Below are 25,600 nucleotides of genomic sequence, written 5' to 3'. Positions count from 1 at the left end.
TAAATAACTCACTATATAAAAAGAAAACATGAATATCACCACCTTTAATGAATCTTTTATTAATTATTTATTAATTGTCAATGTATTTTAGCATTTACTAATAATTTTTTAATCAAAGTTGAAACTGTTAACATTAGTGAATGCACCATGAACTACCGTCAATTACTGTAATGACATAAACAAGAATTAATTAATGCTTATTTACTCTATATTTTTCATTGTTTGTTCATGTTAATGCATTTACTAATGTGAACAAATACAACTTTTTCATATCATATTATTCAGTACACATAAACAAATAATCCAGGGTCTGTTCTGTTCACACAACAGCTTACAGTCACAGCTCTAATACAGTAACGTTATGTATGAATATAAACCCTGAACGAGTAACTCGAGTTAAACTCGTGTACAATTCGCACAGGATGCCTGTAACCATAGTGACAGTTGTAAATTGGATGACTGTACCTTTATCAACAAAATATTATGATACAATAGAGGCAGCGCTGATGTGCTATTTTATGCGCAATGTTTCTGCTGTTTACATTCTCCTAAGACATAAATGGTCGTGTTTATATGAGGATATTTGCAAAGACTGGATTTTTGAGGCATATGTGTTATTTAAGGCCAATAAAGCGACAAAAATACTCACAAGCTCAATGAGAAGCGAATGCGCAACTTGCATACTCCTCTGACACAGAAACAGCGGACGCATTTAGCACTGTTGTTTGTGTTTGAATGGCTTAAAATCACTTGTTTTTAAACTGCGGTGCTTAAATATATTTACAAATGTTACGTTTTTGTGACCACACGCAAATGCAACTGCAAGAACTGACGGGTGGATGACATCAAAGTCCCGCGAGAGCATTTTGGAAGCAGTCTTCTCTTATGATTCCTCGTCAATCGCTCTCACGGGATTTGGATGTCATCTGCCTCTTGGTTCTTGTGGCGCCACATGAAGTTTACCCACGAGTTTAACAAACCCGTTCTATCAGCCAGTGGCTAGATCAGCATAGCATTAAAAAACGTGACGCGGATGATCACGTACGTGAGAAATCATTTACCCCCAAAATACAGGGCCCCTAAAGTTAGTCATATTGTGCAAAGACACGCAAGGTACCTGGCTTTTTGGTTTTATATGCCCACGAACTGAAAGGCTTGCCAATCTTCATCATTTCGCTAAGCCAAGTCAATCTCCATTGGTCTTTTACACCTTAATCAATCTTCAAATCATCGGAGCCTTCCTGCATTATAAGTTTGGCCATGCTAGCTGAAATAAAGTTTTACCTCAGCTTAACGTGATACAGTCAGAAAACCCGGAGTGGATCCGGTGCGTAGTGATTACAGAACGCTAACAGTGGAGTGGCTTTAAATTTGCCATTTTTGATTTATCACTTTTTAATACTTTTTAAAACCCCGCGGACACCCTGATATATACTTTTTTTATAAGTGTTTCACTTTTTGTATTCACCACATAGTACTGACTATTTTATTCTAATAACTAAAATTGCACTTCAAGTTTTCTTTTATAATATTTTAAAGATATATAGGCTAAACCGCCTTTCAATTGTACACTACATCCAGACACAACGGTCAGAGTTTGCCCCGTAGTGAGATTGTAATGAAATTTCTGTTTAATCGTAAATCCATGTCAAGGTAAGAGCCTCTAATCTACGTATGTATTTATCCTTAATAATTTACTTATCAGTAATCAATCATTTTTAAGGATTCAAGTGCCACTGATAAAGTAAAAAAAGATGAATAATTTTCACTTTGACACAGTGTTTTGATTGGAACACACTGAAATACATCACTTCCATGTCAGCGTGTCACGTGGTTTAGTCGCACAAATTTATTTTTTATGCATCTACAGCTCAAAATGGATCTGATAATTATGGTTCCCATGCAGCCCATTTCTGACTCTCTTTCCGTTTTTTCATCCGTCATTTGTAATGTACAGTGGAAAGGTTAAAGTAACCACACTGATTTTAAATCAGACAAAGATGACCGCCCGGCCGTATAAAGATGATCGAAGGGCCACCAGTTAACTAGCCCTGCTTTAGATATTCAGACCAGGTATATCTCAACAACTGTCCTTGTGGCCCAGAAATGGTCACCAGAGGTTTTCAGGACACAAGGGAGTATCTACATCCTACCGGGTCCAGAGACACACACACAATTATCAATCAGATAAAATAGCTCATTTTCTCTCACTTTCATGAACTCAAGGTCAAAGTGGCCTGTTATTATTGTGAATTTTATTCCTGGCCCAGGGCCCTGTCTCTTGAAGCCGGATCCTCTGAAATGTGTAAAATGTGTACGGGGGGCACATATCACTGACTCACTAAAAACGCTGCTTGGTTCTGGCCCTTTAGGGTGTAAGCTGTTTGTAACCTTACCTGTTCCTGATGTTCAAGCTCTCGGCTCATCAACTTCTTTTCAGCGATGTGAAGGTGTTTCTGTAGAGTCTCCACACGTTCCTGAAGAACCTGAAAGAGAAAATCGAGGATCAGACAAAGTTAGATTGCAGTAAAGAAAAGAGACCATGTTGTCAATAAAGCCATGTGCACTGTATATCAGATCCATTTCGTAGGATATCAAAGGCACCAAACTGCAAGCATTCTGAGCAGCGTAACACCCCTTACTGGGCAAGGGTTTTGTCTCTGAAACCAATCGTGGTGAAAAACAAGCACAGTTCCTGCCACATTCAACCAGATGTTTCCAGCACACATCTGTACTCTTCAGTTTCCAATATTCTCTGTGACAAGTAGGAAAAACAGTGTGATGAAATGGTCAAAGGGGCTCTGGCCATGTGATCTGAGGGCCGATATCTGACAGGACGGGATGCCTATGAATCTTCAGGATGTCTGCACGGCAGGTGATCCTGTCATATCGCTTTTTACCAAAATTGCTCTGGTTCTCCAAAAACAAAGACCTGACCTTTTTACTGACTTGAAAACCAAACAATGACAGTAGAGGCTAAGAGTGACAGATCATTTAATGTGTACTGTGCATCTGGCACACTGCGGCATACTTTCACCTTCTATAGCACCTTACACACCCTGAAACACATAACCCAAAACGTTCATTTTTGAACACAAATTCCATAATCAATCTAACATAACTAGAAGCGTTTGCATTCACATATTACATCACACAACTTCTGCATAAACTATGTCGGGTCTGAAGAAACTCTTTTCCTACACAACAAAGCCTCAACCCGAATGCCAGCAGACCCCAGAACTGTAACAGGCTTTGTTTGGTGTTGTTTCCCGTAGGAGCGCTGACAGTTATGAGCCGAGTCTTTCATGTGGTTCCTAGCAGATTTGCGAAACAGTCAAGTCAGGGTGGGGTGAGGGCTTGAAAATACCTCTGTCTTTGTCATGAAAGGACCATGTCATCTGCAGCTCACATTAATAAACAGCCGGATTGAGTCATTGCGGGCGATCTCTGCGTCCTGATGTTTTCTTGGGAAGCGCATCAGGTCCTTCCAGACAGGATAAAAGTTAAGACAAGGCACCCAAAACAGTCAGGATTTGGGGGCCAGTGCTCTGTTCATTTGATCTTCTGTACCGGACCGAGTGCACATAGTTCAGCCGCTTAGCATTGGCCAGTTTGCCCCTGCTAATACTGGCTAACACTATTTAAAAGCAGCCTTGCATTTTAAAGAGATATTCACTTTAGAAGAAACCCCTAATAAATTTGAACCCATCTTTAATGACCATTAAAATGTATGGAAAACCAAAAGACAGCTTTCTCTAGATATTTTAGACCCCCAACATCTGCACGACTCAAGATACACCTTGATAACGTTTGCATGTGTCTTCCCTAAAAAACTTCCAAAGGGCCAAGGGAAGCATAGCAGTCTTACAGCTGTTGTTCCTCTCTGCGTGAACGTGTGATTTTCTATGGTGAATCTCTCCAAACAGGGTCCAGATGGCCAGGGCGATACGCTCTTTATCAACCGGCCAGAGTTGAATCAATCTAAACAAGCGGCAAACGTGGAACATTTGATTTCCTGGGGGTAAAGAAAGGGGAAGAAAGTGAGACCCATGCCAGCTGACTCTGTTTTGGGTTTCTTGGTTTATTCAACAGCTGTTTATCCCCATAGATTACTAAAACACACACACACACACACACACACACACACACACACACACGTACAGACCTGCATATATGTCGATATGCAAGTTCTGAGCTAAAAAGCTCAAACACACACATACACAAAGGTGAGACCTGAGTCATTTCTTCTGGGTGGTCCACCTCAAACGATAAGACAAGTATGTTTCCCTTGGGTAAAGGCAATAGAAAAGTAAAAAAAAGAGAGGGACAGAGAGAGAGAGACCTATGTTTTGTTAGCGCTACCGAGCTCTTTATATTTCAGAAGCTTTTAAAATATCAAATAAAAAAAATTCACAGAAATGAAGTTATTAGTTTAGTAAACCTGCCAAAAATCTAAAAGTATCTGCACAGGGATAAATGTCCTAATGTGGTTGAACAACACAGTAAGCTTTGCAAGACACTCACAGAGATAACAGAGAGGATTATGCTATACTTTAACTCTCTGTAGGCCACTGTTTACATATTGCAAACTTCACCTTTAAGTAACACGTGACCAGACAGAACAATAGTCATACAAAACTAGGCAAAAATAATTTTAGTTTAATAAACATTTTAAAACAGGCCAAAAACTTTGCTTTAGTCAGTGGCACCTGATATGTGTTACGCAAATGTGGATTCATGTGTTTAAAAATGGTAAATGGGGTTAAATCAGAACAGTGTGTGAAAGTTATGTGGGGAGGATATGCTAGAAAACTGAAAATATGAGGTTAGAGAGTCTCACAATCTCACAATCTGGTAGCTAGCTGCTAAATGTTTGTGAGGCAGATATTGGGTTTGTGGCTCTTCAAAGAAGTGTTTGAGCTACACAAAACATGCTTTATTTCATTTCTGCTTTGGCGTGTTGTGGTTCTGACACAATAAAGGCTGCTTACAATCCTTAACTCTTTGGTTTTTTTTAAGTTGCCTGCGCCTGCATTTTTATGATTTTTACCAAAGTTTAACATTTTTTAGAAAATGTTCTTCTTTAAATATAAAACCATACAATATATTAAATGAAAGAACAAAACCCTCTGCTTTCAAACTAAAATGAACCCTTTCATCCTACCTTCATTTGTTCTCTTTTATCACCTCTCAAATATGGGTATGTTTCTTCAAAAATACAAAATTGTAAGCAAAAATCTGAGATAAATGCATTTTTGTAAAGGACTTCTCATAGAGATCCTATGCAGAATGTAGGGAAAGAGTTAAAAACAATCACTGTACAATAGCATCTATGATTTTCTGTGCCAGCAGGTCCTTCATAAATCCTTCAAGAAAAACACAAATTACAAAAACAAACACTATAAACAAAATTGAAGCCAGATTTTAGTAGTATTGCTTGCTATATAGGTTTACTAATAGTTTTGTTGATAGTCACTAGTAATTGAACGTTTTCAGTCACATAACCAACCAAGGGGGTTTGCAGGCAAGATAGAGACACTTTACATTGGGCTCTTCATAAAGAGGCATCTTCCTCAATCTGACTGATAGATCCGAAGCATGCATAGATGCAAGCACGCAACCCGGATATATAGACATCTACACAACACAAAATTAGAGTTTTAAAAATATGTTTTGACAATAATTCATGCAGGTAGGACCAATAATCTGTTATGTCTTCAGTGAATGTTTGGTTACCTGGGGAAGATATCTGATGTGTAATGATATATTAGATCCTTGCATTACAGTAAAGCTGCCTGTCTTTAATCAAACAATAAAATGTTTTTAACTTTGTGTGTGCTAAATCTATCAGTTTTAACAGTAATTTTAAGATATCGAAGCAGTGATTTTGTTTTTCAGCATTCAAAAATCTTTAACTTGATTTTTCTCAAAAGTTACTTTGCTGACTCTGTCAACTTTAAACAGGTGTAGCTCTGTCATTTTGCTTAGATTCCAAACATTCATACATCATTTAAAAGTTTTTTTAACAGGAAAATGCCAATATATAAATAACCCTTTTTTTAATTGCTAAATCCAACTCATTTTGCCAGCACGGGTCACATATTAAATCATTGAAATGCAACAAAGTTCAGTCTGAGCACAAGTTTAATACTCTTTGTATTGACTAACAGATCCAAAGCACCCCGATATATAGACATACACAACACAAAATTAGAATTAAAAAAATATCTGTTTCAGATATACAGATATTATATATATATATTAAAATACCAATTCAACACCTTATCATCTGCATAGCAATGTCTCAACAACCACCCCCAGATGACGGTAGATGTGCTCAGATGTGAGTGACCAACAGAAGCGTGTGGCACATCGAGCTGCTCTGTGTTTTACGGGAGGTCTCGGGATGCATTTCCTGTGATACAGGGTTCAAAGGGTTTCTGGGAATCAGCCCCATGGCTCATACTGTACGCCCATTTATCAGCAACCCACTTCCCAAACCCACAGTCAACTCCATTCAGAGCCAAAGCACATGAAGGTTATCATCCTCAAATCATAGCAGATCTGCTAACTCGTCATTCCTGTGGCTGTAAGAGTCTGTGTCAGACCTCAGCATCATCACTGAATGATCTCAGAGGTCATCGCAGGGTCAAGGGAGAGATGAAGAACACATACGGTAATACTGTATTCCTAGAATGGCTGGGGATGATACATTTATTCCCTTTAATGGATTAACATTTACATTTCAATACACAACTCATTAAAGACTTCTAACAAAAAGTAAAACACTTTTCTGGCCTCATTTTCATATTACTATATATGCAATAACATGATTTACTACTAAAATCAACCACCTGTTGAGTAAAAACCACAAAAGGCCGGTAGTGTGTGGCTGTGAAGTCACAGTGTAATTACATCAGACTTTGTCTAATACTGATAAATTGCCCCCTTGGAATTATTTGGTTCTATCTGACATTTGAGTTAATCACATATTCTTCAGGCACGTGATTGGCCAAGGACAAAAAAGAAGGAAGGAACCCAACACCATACAACTCCCCTACGCACGCACACCTATAAATACATTATAACTATTATACTTATTTGCTGATGGGCATGTAAGCATTTTACTAGTATCTGGAGCCATGTTTTAATGTTTAATGTGTTGATAAATGTGCAAATCTGTAACAAGTGACATTCCCTTACTATTTTACATCTGCAATAATTTCATTTTGCAGTAATCTGTTCATCAGAAATGTTTAACTGCGTGGACCTTGAAATAGGGTGGACCTCAATGTCTACATGTACTCTCAAATTACATAATTTTACAATACTGGTTAAATTCATTACATTATGGTTTTTGAGTAATGGTTTAAATCATTTTTGGATCAGCAAAAAAGTGATGGGGGATTGTCTTACAGTAGCTATAGGTACAGAAATAGAATCAAATGAATATAACACTGTTTTCATTCTATAAATGAAATATAATGAATCTTTTTGAAACTACAGAAGTGACTTTCCTTTAGTCTTTTGTAGCTCGATTAACATAATGCCCCAAACATAAGCATTCTTTAAAAGGGAAACTGTCCCTTTAAGATAAGTGCAGATCCATACAGAGACATCTGATTTCTGTTCACTTATAATAAACGACTGTTTTCAGCGTTTTACAGCATTTTGTACTCGACTGATGACTATAAGTCCAGAATGTAGTTGAAGAATGCAGAAAAGACGAATGACATAAAAATAGCGCGAGAGTGAATCGAAATCAGACTCCTTATGATTTCTTAAATTACTATCGTGGTACTTTGATGTCACCTGCCTGTCGGTTTGTGCGGCGCCGCATGAAGTCGAACAAACCTAATGTCAGGCTGACATTTCTGTTAGATTAACACCGAAGCGCGTGTCTACAAACAAACGCGTGCATATCCCCCCACCATCATAAAAACAAAACTCATCAAATTTACGTAATTTAGACAAGTCTGATTCTGTGACAATTTATTTACATTATGTTTTATTCAAATTGTGTAGATTTAGGACTTCTTATTAAGAAAACAAAGAGGTTCTGTCTACAAAGTCGAACTTGAACTTGGTTTTATTAGGTGAGCCAATCAGCACTTTGAATGCACTCAAGAGGACCAATCAGGATCAGCTTTCTTTATCATGTCTCCGAACAGACAGCAGAAACACAGACTAAATTAAGTTACGCAACACGATGTTTATAAAAATATCACCATCAACTATTATACAAGTGACCTTGTCAAATAAAGCAGCCCAAATATCAGGCAACTTTTATCTTTTTTGTTTTATTTTAGTTCCCAGTAGCGTGCAGAGCTAGCCTATAGCCACCAGCGCTAGCTTCCTTACATTAGCCTTTTTTCATAGGGGCCGATCACACCAAACGCTTAAGGTGCACCACACTGCCTATATTTGTTCACTTTAAAGATCTGCAGTCGACCTTTTTCAAGATTTTGATATTGTATATTTACACATTTTACATTTAGGGTCTCTGTCATTTTCATGTCTTAAAGAGATTAATTTCCCATATCCGTTTTGCTATATGGAACTCAAAAAATTTGAAGCTCAACATCTCAAAACTACTCAGATCGCAGATAGAGCCTTATAACTTTAGACGGCGAAATGTGTAACATAGCTATAGCTCCATATATAATTTTTTTTTGTGAGATTGGGATCACATTTACATCCAGACAGAAATTAAGCTACACAAAAGTGAACCCAAGCCCCAAGGTGTAGCAACAAAAAGACTGAATTCATGGATTCAGGAATGAAAGTGTAAATGGATAAAAAATTTATGCAGTAAAGAGCTACGACACTTATTAGATACAGTACACAGCAAAATCACCAGTGTTAAATGTACACTGCTGGCGTTTATATGTCTGGAGATACTCACATAAACACCAGCACTGTACATTTAACACTGATGATTTTGCTGTGTACCTGATACGTATTTGAAGATATCTAGTATGTTTAAGGCGGACAAAACTCTTAATAACCAGGGCTTACTAGATTTACCATGACAGTTTATCACAATATTCCTATCATAAAACATAAACAAATGATAATGCAATGGTACTTTTTGCATTTACAATAGTTGATCACTCATTCGTGTCTCACCTCATCTATCACTAAACAGCACTCTGTAGGACACCAAAGGCTTTATATTGAATTGTTTTACTAAATAATAATGAACAGTAATGAAACATCCCACTAATGCTGTCTTAGCACTGTAATATTTTTGCTAAAACGACAGTCAGTTGTAAAGGTTAAAGGAACGGTTTTTCCAAATATGAAAATTCTCTCATCTACTCACTTTCATGTCATCCCACATGTATATGACTTCATTTCATCAGATGAACGCAAACAAAACCTTTTACATGTTGTCATATTATCTTTTTAAAAATGAGGGCATGGTGAAGCTTCGAAACACAGATGCATTCATCATTGAAGTAATACAAATGACTCCAGTGGGTTATTATATAATATAGAAATAAATATATATATGATGTGGGATGAAATGAAGTTAAGTTATGAAAGATTTTTCATAATAACTTCTTTGCACAAAATAATGCAGGGTTAATTGTAACACGGCTTCTTTACATATTCATACAGGGCCAAGCAATCTGTGCTTTTTGTCAGAGCAAGATCTCCTGTGAATTTGTGAAAAGTTTAGATCTGTTTTGGTTAAGATATTGAATAAAGAGTGTTTTGAAGGCATGAAAGTACATCTTATGTTTTTTTTTTATTTCTGAGTTGAGTGTGCCAGTCACCAAATACAACCTTATATTATTTCAATCACCTAAAACATAAAATTATCCTAATGTTGAAATTAACAGATGCTAACATGGTCTTCTATGATGTGCAACACAACTAGCTCTGTTAACATCTTAAAAAGTTTTGGTTAGTGTTTCATGACACTTTAAATGCATTGTACCAGAAAATACCACGGCTGCTAAACAGCTAATGATAATGTAGCTAGTGTTACCTACAGTAGCATACAATAGCAAATGAAAAAGTTTAGGTTATACCATCATAGCATCAGGGAAAACCAGGGAAAAAAAGAAGTACAGTATAGAGCAAAAAAACAAATACTCTATCTGATGACATACAGTTAATTAAAGACAACAGAAGTTTTTATACACAGCTTTCGGGTGGAGAAAGTGGGACTTTAGCAGACTTGACAAACAAACAGAATCTGAAGCATTATGAACAACAAAGACATCTGATAACAGACACGGCAATCAGAACAGTGTTTGGGATTATTGCATTTGAACACATTGTACTTTTTCTCAAGCCCTTAAGCTTTCATAATTCGCCTTTGAAGTAAGCGACAATGTCAATGTGTGACTCGCTTATACTTACCATCTAAACACACACTGGTTGAACAAACCATTCTTTCCTTCTTCACTGTCTGTTGCAGCACTAATGCAATACATGTGACAGAACTGAAATCCGGGCACGTGACCTAAAGCTCAAATCTCATTGGGCGGCTTGTTTCTTCACAGGCCAAAGTGGCACGAATGATCATGGCTGGTGTGAATGGCTCCATAGGAATGTATTGTTTTCATTCTAGAATGTAATCGCGCCTCACGTTTACTTGGCCAGTGTGAAAGTGCTTTGATAGGGCTATAAATCTTCTGCTCATGAAGCTCATACATGTAAAAGTTAAGACTAATACAAACATTCAACCCTCCCGAAGAATGTTTTTTTGAAGTTTGACTCTAAACACAGAGAGCATCAGCGCTTGACAAACAAGTGACAAAATCGAGCAGTTCAAAGCAGAGTTCACCACTTGAAAATGCTTATAAAGTCACTACCACACTTCAATCAAACCAACCAACCAACCAACCAACCAACTAACCAACCAACCAACCAACCAACCAACCAACCCTAAACCCAGGAACTCTTTGAAAAGAAAACCAAAGAAAAAGAGTCATGCCTACCCATAAAACCCTGGGCCAGACTTTATCCCTCTCCACTGTCATGCACTAAAAAGCATGTCGGATGGGTTTTGTGTTGTTTCAGTTTACACCCAAAAAGACCTGAAGACACTTGGTCAGCATTGATGGATTGATCAAGACAACAGAATAGCACAAAATCTCAAGAAACTTAAGAGAGACCAGTTTGCTACAATCTAAGATCAAATCTCTTTGCAAACTATACTATATCATTTAACATTTAATTTACCTGCGGTTCATTTTATTTTTGCCGGTCTCAAGACCGATTTCAGCTTTCTCGGACTTGTCTCGGACTCGTTCCTTCAAAGACTCGGTCTTGACTCGGTTTTGGACCACAGTGAGAAGTAATTACAAACAGAGTCCTTGAGACCAGTGCATTTTTTATGTTCATTTAAAGAAAACACAGAACACATAACAATAATAATAATATGCAATGTTGACGGTCATTATTTGAAAAAGACATCCCATGGTGCAATGCAAAGATACTGCCATCAGAGATGTTTATTTATCTCTAGAAAAATAGGCAGAAGATGATGCATGTGGTAGGGATTTTTTTTATGATAGTAAAAGTATAGTCCATATTAAGACCTTAAGACTGCTCCTCTAAACAATTCCCAATCTAGCTTAGTCTGTATGCCTAACTGTTGATTATTAACTGGGGTGATATTAAATCATGAATATGAAAACTGATATGTTTTTATGGTCTTGGACTCGACTCGGCCTCGACTCCTTAAGGACTTGGTCTCGACTCGGACTGGCTTCCTCAAAGACTCGGTCTTGACACGGACTCGGCATAGGCGGTCTCGTCCCCATCACTAGGTCAAAGACTTCATAAACTGTATCTATTTTAGTTTGGTTGATCTTATTAAGTGAAATTGTGTTCCTGACCTTACTGTTTTGGTCAGCATCTCTGTTGATCTGTTTCCTCTCCTCATCCCAGCGTCTCTGGGTTTCTTCTAACTCTCTCTCCAGAAACTGCTGCGTTTTGCGACTGTCTTCCTTTGTGCTGCTGAGAGATGTCTGCAGTTCAGCAACAACCTGTGTGAACATATTCAAAAGTGACAAAACTCAGAATTTGTCATTTGCATTAAAAGGCCACTGCCCATTACACTGTTAGACTTTTCATTATATTTCTAAGTTACTGGCATCACTATTACCTGCCCTTACAGTAGCTTAATGGGGCGAGTACACCGAAACATTTAAATGCAGCTGAAGCAGATGCCAACTGTGGACGCTTGACAGTGTTTCTTCATTTAAACGCTTTGGTTGCTGAGATACTTCGGTTTTGTCTATCAGTTGTTGCATGCAGATTGTGGCGTTGTGGTATCATGATAAAACCCTTCCACTGAAAACAATTGAAAACATATGCCGGCCGCAGGCTAAAATGTATTTACCTAACTGTAGACGTGTTTTACAGTATGATGTCCTTACTGTAATTTCATTGTATGGAATATTATCCTTACTGTAGCTTAGTTTTACACACTATAATCACAATTTACAAATTACAAAACTTACAGTAATTGTTAACATTTTACAAAGAACTTGAAGAATCAGTATTGGGCATTGGTATCGGCCGATCACGAAGACAACAAATCGGTATTTGGTATCGGAGCATCCCTGGGTGATTCTCGCGAAATAAGACTTATGAGGTGTCATGAAACATTTTGATAAAAAAAGTAAACGCAAAGTAAGAGTATCAAAATAAGAAGCATACAGTTACAAACATCTCTTCATGTACTATTTTGTACATGATTTCAAATGACATAATACAAACCAATTTTTTTTTCCACATTTAAGGTGAAAATTTTCATTACTGCAACTTGTCCATGACTGGATTTGGGTTTGACATGGAAATATTTATAATAAAAAGATCTAAAAAAAATCAAAAGCTTCAGTGCATGTTATACTATAAACATTTACAGTAAAGAAACATGTGGTATTTGGTGATCATTGGTAAATAATAAGGAATATAAATGTGTCCAAGACCATTTTTCTCATCCTCCGCAACAATTTTCAATCATTGTTTAAGCCCTCAAGGAACTAACATTTAAAAAAAAAATATGTTGTAAGGGACATAATTGACTGTGACACTCAAGATGGCTACCAGGTAAGCAGTTCTTATTTTTTCTCTCCAGATAAAAGTTGAAATATTGTTTGTCATAGTACCTAGACAACTTTTTAGTTCTCATTACCGAAACATGAGTTTGTAAATGCATAAATTTCATGTAATATCATGTTGCGGTAATGATAATTTTGATAATGGTAATCTAAAAAAATGCAATAATTCTATAGGAAATAGGTTTTAAATTCTCTAAAAATAATGTTTATAGTAAGTTCAGACTGTCAATCTTATATGTGCAAAAAAAATTGTCTTCAAGGGCTTTTAAAAAAAATATGATGCTGGACACCTTCTAAGTCTGGATTTTGTGAGAATTACCCTCCTATATAACATCTATATAAAATACATATTACAAGCAAGGCTTTGAATCGGTTCACAGAACAAAAACCAGAAACTTTTGATGTTTTGCAAGGAACAGAAACGAAACCAGAAACTTTCAATAAATATATGTTCCGGAACAGAATCGTTTATTTAAAATAATGATACACGGTTAATACTGTTATTTTTTCGTTCTTTAACAAGATTTTTGTGCAATACTCTTTTGAAGTTCACTTCAGGTTGTCGATGACTCAAAGAAATGAGAAGCTTGACACCGGCAAGTAGCCTAACTTACTCAAGCCCAAGTCTCTAATGCTCAATCCCACGTATCTCAAGATGTTTTTTTTTTTTAATACTATCAAGTGGTGTAACAGATCACAGTTGATCCGTATTAAGTACAGATCACAACCCACGGTTCGGCACGCATGCAATTCCTGGATTAATACACAAATTTAAATAGGGTGAAAGTTGCATACACAATCTTTTTGTTCTTGAAAGGACACATAAAAAACTAAATGATCTTGAAATACCACAGTATTCTTTTTCTAATAAAAACATTTGTTTAAGTTGTTTGCCAATAAACGACATGGCAGAAATTAGTTCTTGTCTTAATTCATGTATAATGCTGAAACAAATGTAGGCATGTCAGAATTACAGTTATGCTGTTTACATAATGTAGCCTTTTTTAATGTTTGATGACAAGATAGAAACTTAAAGAAAATTATGTAGACAAATAATTTAAGTTTAATGTCCTAATGATCAGCCTACTTATTTAAATGTCCCACAGCTGACATGGAACGTTATTAACCAGTTCTGGAACTTAAATTTTTTGTTCTAACCGGTTCAGGAATGTCAATTTTAGGGTTGAACAGAAAACCAGAAATGTTAAAATACTGTTTCTGTTTGGAACGGACCAATTGGGAAAAAATCTGGTTCAAAGCCCTGATTTCAAGCATATCACAAAGTAAGTTTAAATGTTTTTTTATCAACAAACACTACTTATAAAAAGCAGAGGCAGGCTGCTCTGACTTCTAGCGGTTGAACTTGGTACCGCAGTCTAAACTCAAAATATTGGAGACGGTTTTATCCCCCTGACTGCGGGCCATCAGGTTATCCTTCTTGTCGAGGCTTGACTGATCATCAGCAAGTGTGAGAATCTCACAATGCCAAGAAGGAAAGACATCAGTGCAGTCACTCTTACATCACACATAAAAATCAAACACATAAACTAAAAATGAGCAAAGAAAGACAAAATGGACTTTCAAATGAGAACGAGAAAAACTGGTCTATCGAAATTGAGTCTAGTTCAACGGCAGGGAAGTGAGCAGCAGTGTACAGTTGGCCATGTGCTCAGGGCGAGACAAATAATTGTTTATTGTTTATAAACGTTCTACTGGAATGCGTCGATTGTGTGGGAGTTGGGTGTGAACGCTTGGAGCGGACACAAAGGGATAGATTAAGCTTATTTTGTCAGTGGGCGAACCACATAAAAGCATCAAACGCCCTGTTATTATGGTAACAAGTTCTCATGCTAATCACTGTTTGGCTATACAGATTGTTGCATCAAGTGTTTTGCCTGTAGGGACACACTCGTCCAGAGCTCATATTGAATCAAGTCTTATGGGGGTACCCACCATACTCATGTTTATTCCCAAAATATTTTGTTTAAAGGCTGGAAACTAGTACTTTTAATGTGGTAGGCCTCAAGTTGAGTGCAGGTTAGCCTACATTATTATAGGTGGGGTTAGTTGCTTTCTTTATTAGTAACTTAGTGCATTTAACCTTTTCCTTTATCCAGCAAAAAGCAATCTAAATGATTTGAACTGACACCTGTTTATGAGGGAAGTGATAAAAAAGGCATTACTAAAGTAAAGATGAGGCTTCACTTCATACATATAGAGATCAATACTTTCAACATCTTTGGTAACAATATACTCACTTTTGTTGCCATGACTCAGTTTTGATGACGCTGTAATAATCAGGTGAGATTCAAGGTTTTAATATTAGGGTGGCCCCTTAGCCCCCAATGAGAATAAAAATGATATAATATAATATAATGAGTACTATAATCCTCCTGCATTTGTTTTGCTCTGTGCCGTCCGTGGCTCTGGGATCAGAATGAACATGAAAACTGTGCTGAATGATGGGGTGAAGACCGCAGCCCTTTTTTATGAGATTTAAAGAGGTTTGTTCTGTAAACCGCACATCTGACCTGTCAAATGTCTTAAAAGTTGGCACCAGAGTGATGTTTGTGGTATAACTGAGGAATTACGGACTCTGGTCCCTTGAATTAATTGAAAATAAATGCGGTGTGCCTCTCTTTTTTTGTGTCTAATGTTAGAGATGTGAGAGGTAAATCTTAAAGCCTCTCTGAGGGATGACTTCATAAGATCCATTATTAATTAACAAAAATGTAGAATACAATGATAGAACAATCATTTAGGAATCACAGGAATTTGTGGTCAGCAATTACAGAAATGAATTACGTTAATCAAAGTTGCTGCAAGAATTACAACACCTCTTGATGATGTAAATCAAATCACAGATCTATAGTAAGGTTGCCTCATAATGACAGAACTGTAACTACAATATGTGATATTTTCACTACAGCATTTTATCTAGACTTAAAAAAAAACAAGCAGCAACATTGCATAAAAAAATAAAATTTTATTGTATTTATACAGCGCTTTTAACAATTGAAAACAAAACAAAAATCAAATTTTTGATTGATTTCTCTTTCAGTCAAGCCGTCACATCTTATTTTGCTTTCAAAATAGACATGGTAACAATTAACTGTTAGAAAAGAGGTCTTATGATGACAAAATTTCCATTTTTGGGCAAGATAGGACCAAGCGATGAATCTCTTCATATTCAAAGTGAAGGAGGAGCATTTTGTCAGTATTAAACAATGATCATATTTCAACCAAACAAAAAGAACTTCCAAACGTAATGAATAATTGCCGCTTCTCTCAGAGGTTATTTGTAGATGGGAGAATGCCCATTAACTCTTTCACTCCCTCACACACTCTCTTTTGATGTCAAGCGTTGTGTAATTTAATATGGCCGTGTTTTCACAAAACATCTGCTTGTCAACTTGTCAATTTAACTCTCTGTATTGTGGGAAAACTGTGTGTTTAACTGAAAACGGAGGATGAATATTTCACAACACTTCTAGCACACTATTAAATGGCTTAAAGTATTAAAGGTTATTCTTTTAAACTTTAAATGCTTTAAAGGAAGAGTTCACCCAAAAATGTTGTCATCACTTACTCGGTCTCGTGCTAACGAACACGAAGGAAGATATTTTGAGAAATATTTGTAATCAAACCGCCCCATTTAGAGCCCCATTCACTTCCATAATATTATTTTTCTTACTATGGAACTGATTGGGACTCATTCCTCAAAATATCTTCCTTCGTGTTCATCAAAACAAAGAAATTTATACAGGTTTGTAACAACATGAGAGTGAGAAAATGATGACAGAATTTTCATATTAGGATGAACAATACCTATAGGTTTGAGGATTTGAAATGTAATGTGTAACACATAAGAGGGGTCGCTACTTTTTGTGTTCCTGTAGTCAGACGTTACATTCAATTCAGTTACACTATAGGCACAGCCTTTCTTTATTTAACTCTTTCCCCGCCATTGACGAGATATCTCGTCAATTAAGAGAAAACGCTTCCCCGCCAATGACGAGATTTTCCGTCTTTCCGCAATACCGCTATTATCCACCAGGTGGCGGATAATTCCGCAACTTTTTAAACCCGGAAGTATTGCCCTATGGCAAGCGGCTGCATGTCCGTGTCTGTTTTAAAGATCGCTCTGAATGGGATCTCTATGAAAAGTCCGTCATAAAAATGGAATTATCTCTGCTTTTTGCTCAGAATATGGTGTTTTTGCCAAACACCTACCCATATTCAAAAGCTGATTGCAAAAGAACCACTAAAGGTAGGATGGAACCTTTTTTTTTTTTGTTTAAAAGCAGAGGGTCTGTTCTTTCATTTGGTATATTGTATGTTTCTATATTTAAAGAAGAACATTTTCTGAAAGGCATTAAACTTTGGTGAAAATCATGAAAAACGCTGGCGCTGGCTGGCAACTTTTTTTAAAAACGCTGGCGGTGAAAGAGTTAAGTAGCTTGTGTTGTAATTTAAGAAAACATTTATGTTTAATTAAGAGGACGATATGCATAGAAATATGCTTGTGAGCAAGTACTGTATCTTAAAATATATTGATACATATATAGATTTAAACTCCTTACCTGTGCAGACTTGGCCAGTCTATGATTGTATTCCTTCTCTAGATGCTTCATTTGGCTGTTGCTCTGTAATGAAAAAGAGAAGAAGCCATCAGACACACAGGACACACGACACTGCATTGGCTGGCCTGCTAGGAAGTGCATGCAAGACGCTGTGCCATGACCTCTGTGAATGGCAAGCATGCGTGTGGCGATAGAGCTCTGGGCGAACAGCCAGACCTGACACCACCACAGCACATGGGTCTTTCATCGCATGCCAACTTATAATCACCTAACAGGACACAGAGAAAACAATATCTGCCCCCTCAAAAAAAAAAAACGATCAGTGCACTGAAGACCTGTGTGCAGTTCCTCTGTGTGCACTAATCCAACAAAATAAGACTCTGGACTCTCTAGAACCTCTAGTGCAGTGGTTCTCAAAGAGTTTACATCCAAGTACCACCATAATGATCACAGTTAAAATCCAGAAGTGTAGTAGGCCTAACTATTTAGCTACAGCTCTGTACAGTTCAAAAACAACTAATAAGAATATTGGCAGAGTTTAAACATCAAAGTCTCTGTTAAATCAATCCTGAAAATGTTTTTCACCATTTCCGTTTTCAGGATTATTTGGGCAGGATTAAAACTGTGACTCAATGCGTCAGAGCCCCGCGTTTCACACAAGCACGCTCCCAAACCAGATACACATACCATATAGAGCAGTGGTTCTCAATCCTGGTCCTGGAGGCCCACTGCTCTGCACATTTTGTATGTCTCCCTGGTTTAACACAGCTGATTGAAATCATCAGCTCAATAGCAGATATCTAATTGTCCGTCAGATAAGAGAGACATACAAAATGTGCAGAGCAGTGGCCCTCCAGGACCAGGATTGAGAACGCTTAGGTTACTCACGTAACCCCGGTTCCCTGAAATAACGGGAACGAAGCATTGCGTCAGTTAGCTGACGCTATGGGGGGAAACTCCTGTTTACTCCGTGACTGAAGCCTATTGGTTAACGTCTGTACAAAGTACAGACCAATGACGTTTGAACCCGCGCGCGGGAGGAACGCGTCCCTATATAAGCGCGGTTCAATCGTCAGGAGCTCATTATTATTCGACTGAAGCGCGCAGCCGAATAACACTCGCTGCGTAGACGTTTGTTGCACGGCAAGAGACGCAATGCTTCGTTCCCGTTATTTCAGGGAACCGGGGTTACGTGAGTAACCTAAGCGTTCCCTTTCAATACGGTTCACTTCGCATTGCGTCAGTTAGCTGACGCTATGGGGGAACGTAATCCCATCACGCCGTGCATACACAACGTACTGAAGTGCCTTACCGGAGAGACACTGCGTGTGGCCCTATACCCGGCATATTCACAGCTTTAAAAGCAAATGTGTAAGCACCATATAAATTGTTGACGCGCACACGGTGGGGTTTTAAACGCACCGGGGGCACATAACATAGCACAAGACGGTACCGAGCGCGCCGCGGCTGTGCGAGATAAGTAAATTCAGAGTCACGTTGGTGAGCTCGCTGAGCGCACCGTGGTGTACACATAAAACGCATGAGCGTGCATGATTGAGCCGAGAGAACCTGCGCTCGTAGGGCAGGGACGTCTAAGCTGTACAATCTGACAACGTAGACGGCGAAGACCAGCCGGCCGCGTAGCAGATATTAAATATAGATATAGATACCCCTGTAGACCAAGTTCATGAAAAAGCCAAACTCGCACAGAGTGGGCTCTATATAGGACATAGCTCATAGAGGGGCGTGAGCCAGTGCGATGGTTTCAACGATCCATCTAAATAACCACTGTTAGCAACAGACATACGTAGTGAGTGATCTGCGAAGCTCACGAACGGCCGATCTGACTATAATATGCGGCAGAACGGTTCGTAGCGTGGGATTATACAGATACCACAATAGTGTGAACCCCGGTGCACCCTCGAGCGCATCGGGATGCATATAGGTAGTATTATAGTGCACAGATCGGTGAGCTTTCCAAGCGCGCCGTAAATGTGTATTGACTATAAATTGCACGGGCACAGGTGAACACTTGAATACATCGTGAATGCATATAGATGAATCAGAGTGTTATAATGCATAGGCCGGCAAGATTCTCGAGCGCGCCGTCATGTGTTCTGATAATAAATTGTGCGCACACGGGTGAACTCTTCAGTGCACCGTGAATGCGTATAGATAAATCAGTGCACACAACGCGCCGTGAATGTGTACAGATATGATTGATGAACGTAACGGTGGGCACCCAACGCACCGTGAACGTACACAGATGAACAACAATGTATGTGTCACAAAGCATAACACAGCTGTGTATACAGGTGAGCTTTCCCAAGCGCATCTTATTGTATACCAAAATGTTATAGCGTGTACATGTGAGCTTCTCTAAGCGCCCGGTGGACGCATATAATTAAAACCCATATCGTGCATACAGGTGAGCTAATGGGCGCACCTTTAATGCAACAAACCTCAGTAGTGCGCGAAGCAGGGATGTCGAAGCTGTAAACTGACAACGTGGACGGCGGGGACCAGCCGGCCGTGTCACAATTGTCAAATGAGAAACCTCTAAGACCATGCCCATGCTCTAAGACAAGTGAGCATAATTGTCACGGGAGGTGATAACGTCAACGATCCATAAATAGCCTGTATTGACAGGTGCTCTAGTGAGTGATCTGTGACGCAGATAAACAGCTGATCGTCTGATGTACGTCAGACGTATGTGTCATACAGGACCTTGGACAGTTCCAGAGCGCTGTGCCTCGGGCACCGTCCGCATCTGAGAAATGACAGTGTTATGTATAAAGTGAATGGCCAGCTGTAAAAGCATGGTTTGCTGTTACCGCCGCCGTCCGCATCTGAGAGATGACAGGCTTGTGAATTAAATGAATGGTCGGTCGTAAAAGCGTGGTTCGCTGTTATCACGGCCACATAGATATAGGTAGGGGAGAGAGCCGTCGTGCCTCTGTAGTGAGGAGAAAAGTGTTCCACCGGCGATTCGCGGGGGGTTTTGACTTTCAAATGTCACTAGACAGAATGGATCAGACTTTGCATAAGGACGCCTCGTGAAAGGGGTCCTAGCAGCTTGTGTCAATGTGTCATAAGGCACGTAATGTAGGTCGTGTCCCACGGATGCCATCTCCGCACGCCCATCGTAATGGGTTAATATTGGTAGTTTAAGCATGAGATGCGTATCACTCTGATTGAACATAGCTTATAAAGCGATGCAATGAGTTTATAAAGGAGATGACTCGTCAGCTTGTTCAGGGGGCGAGATCTCAGTCTGGTTCGGTAAATAATGAAACCACCGTAGATTGCCCGACCGCATTATCACAATAACACGGTCGAGAGTGCTGCAGTGCTAAATCATCCTCATAATGTACCGTATTCACAGTACAAGGTGATTTATATGAGACAAACGGCGTTCCACGCGCCGAAGGCTGATTGCCGTCGTAAAGCGTGTTCAACCCACAGCAAATGCTGGGCTAGCTCGTAATGACAGCACTTCATGCAGCCGTGTGTAACTTAAGCAAGCTTCCCGGCCGTCAGCTCGGGGCGGGACCTTTGCTTAGTAAAACTGAAGTGGACTTATGAACAGAATGCCACGATATTCAGCTTTCTGAGGCTCGTTAGAGGGGTACGTGTGCCCGTCTTAAACGAGATGCCGCGCGCGTCTGACTGTGCGCGCGCTTTAAGCTTTGAAACTTATTGTGGCGGGTAGCAAGCTCACTTGAGGTTGATATTACCCTTAATATCTCCGAGTATTGGAGCGGAGGTGTGAGCGTCTTCGGATCCGCTAATATAAATCAGCTATATGGCCGAAAAACGTCATAAACCGCTTGGCTGTAAGCCTTTGAGTGGCCGTCCGGAGAGGGCGCGATTCAAACGCTTGGAGCCATGCAAAAGTCTGAGGCTGTCCTTCCTCTAGGAAGAGAGAATAACAGCCGTAAGACCGTGCTCGTTTGCGCCATCAGCATCGTAGCGGAGAAACTGAGGTGGGCTGCGAGCGAATTTGGCAGAAAGGTGTTAGAGACACCGTACAGTCGTGGGGTGTCAATACACAGTATATGGCCAAACCGGGGTCTTTTCGGCTAGCGTCGATAGAATTATGGACAGCGGGCCGTGTGTGCGTATTACTGATTGCTTGTCAGTAAGGCGATAAAGTGTTTAGAGACACCGTACAACCGTGGGTGTCAATACACAGTATAGTAAGCACGGAAATTACTCTTTTTAGAGGAATTAAATACCGTTCACCACTATAGTGAGGTCGCATAGCCGACAGTATTACACAGTATGTTTGGATAAACAGCACACAGAAAACATTACAGGGCAGTCCAGCCGAGGTGCGACATAACCCCTTTTCTCCCAGACAGTTTCGTTCTCTGTTGATGCAGCTGTGCTGCGGAGACCAGAGCTCAGCCGTTCAGGTGCACAAGCCTCAGTAGTGACGGTGACCGAACGGCTCACGGAGCAGAGCAGTATGTCTAGGTGGTTTAATGTCAGACTGAACCCATCGCAGAGAGGAAGTCTGCCGTGAGGCCCGCGGTTTTGCCGTTTATTAAAAGGGCAGAAAAAACGGGTATATATATAAGAATGTACCAATATTCAGCGCACTGATATAGGACGGGACTGAATAAAGGGAGGTATTCGGGCCTCAGTATATTATAAACAAATTCGTTCTGCCTCTGATTCCGTCTAAACCAGAGAGAAATTACCAGGCAGACGAAAAATGAGCTATCTGAAGTGAGATCGGCTCAGGCCAGTAAAGCTCTATAATAAGTGTTTTAGCGCTCCAATAGAGGCGTGTCCGCCTTATCGAGCAGACGAATGAGATCGTGCCGCTCCAGGAGGGGAGGGGCATGAAGCTCTCTTATAATGAGTGTTCTTGGTGCTCCAATAGCGGCGAATCGGCCCTATCGAGCAGACGAATGAGATCGCGCCGCTCCAGAGGGGAGGGGCATGAAGCTCTGTAATCGTTGAACACTGGACAGCTGCATTTAGAGGCAGCGAGCCGTAATACCGCGTGCTAGCTAAGCCGTTAAGAGACCTCACCACTGTGGGGAAAGGAGCGAGGGACTCCGCGAGCGTGGAGCACGAGTGGCTGTGCTATGACAGAGACAGGGGCAGACCGCCCGTGTTTGCTTGTCGTATGCATCTATCCAGGTCTACGGTTCCCCGCTTGTTCATCTCAACAAGAGAGGAACGGCAGAGGGGAGCAGCAACACAGACAGAACAGCCATGCGTCGTGACGGTATCACCCGATGCACTCGGGGGATTAATATATGTGCCAGAGATCTCGCCACTGAATTTGAGAGGAGCGAAGGGACTCTGTAAGCATGAACGGTTGCGGTGTGACAGAACACAGGGGGGGTTAGTCCGTGTGTGCTTGTCTATGCATCCATCTAGTCTCATGGCTCGCCGTGTGTTCATCCCGGCGAGAGAGGAACAGCAGGGGGAGCACGAAACATGGATAAGACAACCAAAGCATAAGCGCGGTCCCGGCGTGGGAGGTGCCAGACCGGTAACGCGCTCGGAGGAAATTCATAGCAGAGAGGCTCACCGAGCCGCTGTGCTGGACGCTATTACAACAGCGCCTGCTCTTTTAGCTTATAGCTTTATATTAAAAATATTGATCTTACCGGGCGGCCGCAGGGGAGACCTCGTCAGGCGTGTCCGCTGCACAGGGCTCGTACCACGGCAAGCGAAGGCTATCTTCGGTTCTCGGCCGGAAAGCGGCAGGGGAAGACGCTAGACCTGGACTCTGCTATCTTCGGTTCTCAGCCGGAAAACGGCAGGGGAAGACGCTAGGCCTGGACTCCGCTGCAGGGCTTTTGTCAACGGCGAGGTAAGGCTTCTTCTTTTCTTCGGAGCAGCGAGAGGTTCGCGCTGAAGGAGAAAATAATGAGCTCCTGACGATTGAACCGCGCTTATATAGGGACGCGTTCCTCCCGCGCGCGGGTTCAAACGTCATTGGTCTGTACTTTGTACAGACGTTAACCAATAGGCTTCAGTCACGGAGTAAACAGGAGTTTCCCCCCATAGCGTCAGCTAACTGACGCAATGCGAAGTGAACCGTATTGAAAGGGAACCACTGATATAGAGGCATGCATGTCTTTGTCTTGATGCGCACTGCATGCTCCTTCACCGCTCTTTTTTTTCTTTAAGCAGTGTTGAAGTTGGGGTTCCAGATGAGCCTCGAGCTTGACCTCCTTTCGAGGGCAACAAGCCAAGTTTGTTTAAAGTTAAGACTGAATGTGCAGGCAAACTCTTGACTTTACATTGATTCCGTCGCATACCACTACCACACATTGAAGACCTCTGTGTGAAATCCTTACTCCTGCCCTACTGATTTAAAATCAGATACATGAGGCTATAAAGCAGTTCAAAAGAAGCAATACATATACTAATATCAAAACAAATGTTATTTGCCACATCTAAAGAATGTCTTTTGTTGAATGACCATGTCATGTTCACGGTCCAGCATCTTCTCTGGCAATGGCACAAAACACACACACACACACACACACGCACGCACGCACGCACACACAATTGCAAAGCCAAACCCAGCCTGAGGCCTCAGTCACTTTACGTTTCACTCATAACCCCTTTCAGTCACTACTGTATATGACTTTCCCACAGGGTCTTTCATTTTGATGAGAAACAACACTAGCATTCATAAAAAGGATAGCATCAGTTTCTGAAGGTTATGTTGCTATAGAGACCTCAGGTTTCATTAAATCTGCTGATAGGAAACATGGATGTTTCTTCGAACTTTGGGTCTCATTTACTAATAACTGTGTACATTAATTATATGCACATTTGAACTCACAAAAACTAATTTACAATATTTGCGTACGCACATGAATTTGTCCTTAAATCACAATCCGATTTCATGTTTTCCTTTGTCTTTAGATTGTGAAGAGCTGCATATAGAAGATCTATAAAGTTGCAAAGAGATGTTCTTTTTAAAGTGAAGCTTCATCCACGCCTTCCTAAAAATGCCTCTTTCAAACAAACCTCCACGGTTGGATGTCACACTGCTGGGAAAATTTGAATAACACTGTCCTAATGTGTATGCAAAGAAACTACTTTGTTTGGCCTTCCAATAGAGAAAACAATACGAAATCAATGGTTAAGTTTAATTTACAACACTGTTCCAAAACAGTACAGCTCAAATGTTTGATTGTGTGCTGCACATTTTATGAAAGACTGAGAAAGACCTGAACAATGTAGAGTACAAGACTGGATGTGCACCAAGGGTTTTTCTTAAAAGTGGAACAATTCCAACTTTGCAAGTACAATCTGGCTCATTTGATTCATAGCCTGTAAGTAGTTTATATTTTCATTTTAAAGAATTTCCCACTGACGATTCAAACACGAGTTTTGAGCAATGTAGAATAGCCCTTGTTGTTTGTCTTTTCTACGATCACAAATGCAGACAGACATGGTTTTATGTTTTAGTATCCTTACCTTATCAATTTGTTACTTTCTGCTTAAAGGGATATTTCACCCAAAAATGAAAATAATGTCATTAATGACGCACCCTCATGTTGTTCAAAACTCCGTTCATCTTCGGAACACAGTTTAAGATGTTTTAGATTTAGTCTAAGAGCTTGCTGACCATTCATTGAAATTCCACGGATAGTTCACTTTAAAATGAAAATTCTGTCATCATTTACTCATCCTCATGTTGTTCTAAACCTGTATGAATTTATTTTTTCTGATGAACACAAAAGATATTTTGAGAAATGATGGTAAACACACAGCAGTAAGTGACCACAGACTTCCATAGTAGGAATAAAAAAATGATGGAATTTAATGGGTACCATCAACTGTGTTCCAAAAAATTTTTTCCTACTATGGAAGTCTATGGTCACTTACTGTTGTGTGTCTACCATCATTTCTCAAAATATCTTCTTTTGTGTTCATCAAGAAAAA

General features: G+C 39.8%; 1 protein-coding gene across 3 annotated transcripts in view; it reads right to left on the bottom strand.

Moving 5' to 3' along the window:
• cep112 (centrosomal protein 112) overlaps positions 1–25,600 on the bottom strand; it is a 256,249-nt gene that overhangs the window by 35,154 nt on the left and 195,495 nt on the right. For all 3 annotated transcript variants that reach the window (XM_073814087.1, XM_073814085.1, XM_073814086.1), the window contains 3 exons: positions 17,672–17,734; positions 11,859–12,008; positions 2,397–2,486 (listed from right to left, as the gene is read on the bottom strand). In XM_073814087.1, coding sequence (XP_073670188.1) covers positions 2,397–2,486; positions 11,859–12,008; positions 17,672–17,734 — 303 coding nt within the window. The remainder of the gene's footprint in view (positions 1–2,396; positions 2,487–11,858; positions 12,009–17,671; positions 17,735–25,600) is intronic.

This window comes from Paramisgurnus dabryanus, chromosome 3 (genome assembly GCF_030506205.2).
Source record: "Paramisgurnus dabryanus chromosome 3, PD_genome_1.1, whole genome shotgun sequence".
NCBI lineage: Eukaryota > Metazoa > Chordata > Actinopteri > Cypriniformes > Cobitidae > Paramisgurnus > Paramisgurnus dabryanus.
The sequence above is the reverse complement of the archived record's forward strand: the minus strand, read 5'-3'. Positions and strand labels throughout refer to the sequence as shown.